The following is a 5,744-nucleotide window of genomic DNA, read 5'->3' as shown; positions in this document are numbered from 1 at the left end:
ATTCTCCCCATTGCAAGTGGATGAGCCTCAAGGTGAGGAGGAAGGGGGTGCACAGGAATTTGTGGCTAAATAACACATCATTAAAGAGTGCATCAGGTGCTACTGTAGGGAATATCAACTTATTTTCTATCTCTTCAAGGGAGTTGTGGCCTCACAAGAATTACCTAGCTTAAGAAAATTCATCTCACTAGATAAAACATACCAACAAGCCACAAAAATCGAGTTCATGTTTGTAACTATTGTAACTAATAATAGACAAATTACATTTTGGGCTAGTATTGAGAGGCTCTAGATCCACATGCCAATGAATCACCTCCAATTGAAATGGATGAATTGGGTGAGCACCAAACTAAATCCTTGCATCCTAGAACTTAATATGACATTGTGGCTATCTCAAATATTTTGTCATTTGAAGATATTGAATAGGAACTTGAAGGCCTGTAACTATTCATATCTTGCTTGTAACAATATCACCCTTTTATCTTTTCTTATGGGCTTGGCACTAGTTTATGGAGAATGGTAGTACTTTTATGTCTTTTTCTTGATTTTATGTATTTAATAGGAATCATAATGAGAATGGCACAAGTTCCATTCTCTCTATGAGTTTATGGATAATGCATTTCTCTTATGTCCATTTCTTGAGTTTTTTGTGTTTTGACTCTATTTAAAGATATTTAAAATGTACTATAATAAACATTCTTGCAAAGCATGGGATTATGTAATGACCATGATGCTAACAAAATATGGATCACCTTCATATGTCCATGACCATGTATATACCTGTGGGAGGGAGGGAGAGAACCAAGGACCCGAGCTCTATATGAGAAAAATTTAAGAAAATATAAGAGTTTGATAAGGTTTAGCTCTGCGCACACACAACAATGGTTAATTCTTTATCATATGTGCTATAATTGCATTCTGCTGGTCGTAATTTTTGGCTAATGACCTCTTCTAACATGTTGAACCTCTTTTCGTATGATTCTTGGCAATATACAAAGATAAAACCTACTATTGGGGATAACTGATAAGTCCATACAAGTCAGCAATGATTTAATGAATACCAAATGAAAAAGGTGATCAATAATTTATTAGCTCCATAGTTCAAACATTTTATTCATGTTATCATTTTGTGTACAAAATGGATCATATCTATGGGTAGCATAAAAATCGATGAGCTACATAGTACAAATAGTTTTTTGTGAAGGATTTTTATAGGAGGAGCTTCTATATCATGGATGGGACTATTTTTGTTTGTATGTAAGTCCACAAAATAAAGAAACCCGTTCAACTCACGTGCTACCTTACATAATTTTGAGTGACTACCTCGAGGTGTAGACATTGCAACATGTTTGTTAACACCATTGTAAATATTACGAGAGTTTACAACTGTTGAATCTTATCTTTTGGTGTAACTTATCTGTGTCATGTTAAATTTTATAATTTTGAATTCATCTCCTTTAAATACATAATTCTGAAAGAGAGGTGTTTAGTGAGTGTGATACTCCTTCAGTCTTGAACCATTCACTAGGGCAAGAAGCATTTTGCCACTCAAAGGGGCTAAATAAATGCTGTCACCACTAGAAATAAACTTGGAAATGAAGAAAGATTGTGTTGCACAGTGACAAATGGCGAAGCTACGCAAGTAAACATGGCAAGGCAAAGGCTGTGTGATGTACTCACGCCAGAGGCAGGGATTCTTCTTCTTAGCTCGTAGTCTCATGGACCCTTGGTCTTCCTAAGACTTCTAATAAAAGCGCTCTCTCTCTCTCTCTTACATATATATATAATTGCTTTCAAGTAAACATAACCTATAAAAACGATGTCTACGTGCGTAGATCCAAATTCTCTGGAGTACTTTCGCGTTGGCTCTTTGCCTTCCGTCTACTACATCCCCGACTATGTAACGTCTCAGGAGCAACTTCGACTCTTGCAACAGGTACAGTAATGTCCCCTCTCTGCCTGATGATTTTGTTTGTTTCAAGGAATCCACCGCTCCGCAAGGTGTGGTCAAATGTCCTTAGGTGCACAGGAAAATAGCAGATTGGCATGTAATTTTGAACGTAATAGAGCCATGTTTGAAAGACAAGGCCCAGGATGCAGGACAAAAATTCCTGGCACCTTGGCAACCTTGGTCGAGGAATTAGGGAGGCGATATTTTCTGTCTGATTAGCCGTAAATGGCGCATGGATGTTAGACAAAAGCATTACTATGGCCTTCTTGTTCTCATTATCTCTTACTTTATAAGACATCTTTTCGTTAAGATAGAGCTGTGCCATTTTTTCCAAGGTTCTGGGTTTGGAGCTGAGGTTGAGATGATTTCATGAGAGTTAACTTTCTTCCCAATCCAATTTTACTTATCTCTATAAGTCTTTTGTTTTACCGCACTCATGGTTTTTGAGAATTTGAGCTCTTTCAGCAAAGGAATTGGTGAAGGTCCTAGCAGCACTTTAACTTGTGGTCCTGCATTGTAGGGAGTGCCTCATACCCACAAAAGTAAAGTCTGATTCGTTGTAGATCCCCATGTGATTCTCAAGCTTTCATCTTCTAGCGTAGATGTTATCAAGGTCTATTCATTGGAGCTCAAGGGGAAAACAAGAAGAAGAGAGCAGCCATAAAAGGAGGAAAATTGAAAGGAACGCTTTGGCTAGGATGGTTTCAAAGGATCGACCTAAGACTAGCTACATGATACAAACGCAAAGAGATCCTGTGATACTTATATACTTCTGAACCGAGTCTTACATCCACACATTTTGGGAGAATTGGCTGCTAGTAAGGGCCGCAGGACAATATGGCTGCTTATTGGACACGTGTATGGACCAATTAGTACATCACTGGCAGTCCCTAATACAAGCAAACTAACTATCTATGCTAAGAGGGATTGCTAATGTTAATAGCCCGCTGCGCTTCTTGCTTTGAAAATATTTTGTCCTCTTCACTGGCATCATGGAATGCTAAAGACGCAGTTAAGGTGTTGTTAGACCTTCCTAAGCAGACACCCAAGAGTGTAGTCCCCAGTCACTGCATGTAGTCGCAAGATGCTTCAAATGACAATCCCATTTATCACCCGCAAAGTAGGCAGCAAAGATCAACAATTGACAATGGCTCCCACATCTCATCTTTTGAAGTCCCCCCCTATTGCCTCTCTATCTTATTTCAAAAGTCAAACGTCAACTGACATCTGAGTTTGACATGAAAGACATGGGATCATCTTCACTATTTTCTTGGCGTAGAACATGGAAAAAGAAAAATGGCATCATGTTGACACAGGGAAGGTGCACTTGTAAAGTCCTCGAGCAGTTTTACTTGCATGACTGTAAACCTTGCAACCACTGTAAACCTTGCAACCCCCATATTAAATTGTCAACTTACTATACTTCTCCAAATACAGATCCTCTTAAATACAGACAGCTCATAGGTAGCTTAATCTATTTCACAATTACCTGATCGAACATCACTTATGCAGTTGGTGTTCTCAATCGATTCATGCAAAATCCCAGAAAGACTACTCTTGATGTAGAACACCAATAGCTTAAAGTTACAAAAGATTATGGACTCAAATAGGACAAATCATGAGATCTTGACTTTTATGGCTCTACAGATGAAAACAAGCTGATTATTGTAGAGGCATCGGAAATGTGAGAAGTTGACTGCATGGAAGGGGAATTAAACCTTCACCAAACGTGAAGGGACATAAGAGATGTTATAGTAACTGCTGCAGCCTAGCTCCCATTAATATTTCAGCTGCCCATGAGAGCGAAAATTAGGTTTAGGTACCTGTTTTCTATGACTAAAAAGTTTTTTTTTAATGCTGTTTTTCTCATTGCTAATATTTAACTAGGTTCTGTGCTTCACAGGTCAATGGTGCTCCAACTTCTAAATGGAAGTCTCTGAAAAATCGGAGGCTACAAAACTGGGGTATGGCTGAATCAAACAGTAGCATGCTTTTAGATTAATGAGATTCCAAATATAATTTGAAGGATTTTTAAAATTTTAAGCAATTAGAGCAGAAATTGGAGTTTATTGCACGAAATTCGACATGAAAGGTGCTGCTTGTGAGCAGGGGGTATCGTTCATGAAAAGGGTTTGCTGCCTCAACAGTGTAGGTATCATCTTTACTATATATGTTTCTGTCCCTGAGCTCACTAAGCATGCTTTTTCTTTAAGCCAAGCAGAAATGTACAGAGACATATTTTGTATGATAGGAGAGTCGTGAGTCGATGGAATTGGAGGAACAAGCTCACAACAGTGATTTGCCTGCAGCATGACTGAACTACTTTTGTGGCAGTGCCGCCATGGCTTTCTGCTTTGACAGGAAAAATCTATGAAGACCTGGGGCTATTCCCTTCACCAATTAATCATGTGCTGGTGAATGAATATTTGCCTGGACAAGGAATCATGGTATGTAACTTGTTTCAATTTGACCACAATGAATACAGATTTGTCTTTCTAAGGTGACTAGAATATGCTTTCGTGGTCCTGTTTCAGGAAACGCATTCCCAGCATTTTGAAAAGCTGGTTGTGAGGATTGTTTTGGCTCTTTGCATTGAGACTTAACCTGCCTTGTTTACTCTTGTTGAAACTGCAGCCACATCAAGATGGACCTGCCTACTTTCCTTTAGTGGCCATCCTTTCCCTTGGGTCACCAGCAGTTATGCGGTTTTCTCCTCACTCACGGCTGCTGGACGTTGATAATGCTCTTGCCTTGAGTTTTGATCATTTTGAACAGAAGTCAGTTGCACCATTGCATCCTCCTGCTATGGTAGTCTCTTTAGTTTTGATGCCAGGAAGTCTACTTGTATTCAAAGATACTGCTTACCAAGGTTTGTCAAGTTTTCTTGCAGAGAGGAATTCAAGAGGATGGTGTCAATATTTACCCGTTTCTAATGTATGCATTTTACTCTGGCAGATTACCTTCATGGGATTGACGATTCCATTGAACACACTTTGGATGACACAGTCGTGAATCTGGACATGGTTCAATTGAATAGAGTGAATGAGGGCAGCTCTGCGTCTCAGGGGAAGGGGGATTCAAGTGTAAGTGGACCTGTCAGAGAAGATAGTGAGGAAGATGCTTCAATGCTAGAGGTATTGGATTTCAGTGAACCAGTTAAGGAAACCATGAAGGAAGATGCTTCAAATATTAAGAGTGTCATTGGTTGCCTGAAAAGGAATCACATTCGTGTATCTTTAACCTGCCGTTTAGTGCCAAGAGTCCACAGAAATTTGATAAGGCTTTAGAATACTCGTAGCTTCGAGGGATGTTTCTCAAGTTTTCTATTAATCCCATTATAATTGTTCCCTGATATTTTGAGGATGTTCATTTTAAAATGTACATGTTTCTTGATATTGTCCCAGTTATTACATGATGTGTGCGCACTGAAATATGCATGCTAAGTTAATGGATGTATGCCAATGGGATCGATAGATATTCTACATAATTAAATTTGAGGTCATTGTTTTGTGAGGCTCTACGTCTCTTTATAATCCTGCATCTTAAGTACACATATGAAGTGATAATATCACCTTGTCCACAAATGTGGATGCTTCACATTGAAACTAGTATCATAAATGAGAATGCTTTGCATTGAGACTAGTCTCATTGGTATTGAAGATCATAATTTTGGTATTCCCAAAATTGACTTTCATCTCTTGTCTATCACAAAAGGTCTATAGGCCTCCTAGTTAGTACTGAGGTTAGTACCCGTCATCGGCATAAAATAGGGATAAGTGTCTTTGCTAGTGCT

General features: G+C 38.8%; 1 protein-coding gene across 1 annotated transcript; it reads left to right on the top strand.

Annotated features, from left to right (window-relative positions):
* The first annotated feature begins 1,740 nt into the window (after positions 1 to 1,740).
* LOC147892635 (oxidoreductase) lies at positions 1,741 to 5,328 on the top strand. The gene is made up of 6 exons (XM_087387289.1): positions 1,741 to 1,936; positions 3,855 to 3,915; positions 4,061 to 4,099; positions 4,286 to 4,398; positions 4,586 to 4,820; positions 4,907 to 5,328. Exons 1-6 carry the CDS (start codon positions 1,820 to 1,822, stop codon positions 5,236 to 5,238), a joined length of 897 nt encoding a protein of 298 aa, XP_087243415.1. The 5' UTR covers positions 1,741 to 1,819; the 3' UTR covers positions 5,239 to 5,328.
* Positions 5,329 to 5,744: the final 416 nt, after the last annotated feature.

The sequence above is a fragment of the Dipteris shenzhenensis genome, chromosome 16 (assembly GCF_047967505.1).
Source record: "Dipteris shenzhenensis isolate YYH24624 ecotype China chromosome 16, Dip_SZ_1.0, whole genome shotgun sequence".
NCBI lineage: Eukaryota > Viridiplantae > Streptophyta > Polypodiopsida > Gleicheniales > Dipteridaceae > Dipteris > Dipteris shenzhenensis.
Note: the sequence above shows the minus strand (reverse complement) of the source record. Positions and strands in the feature narration are given on the sequence as shown.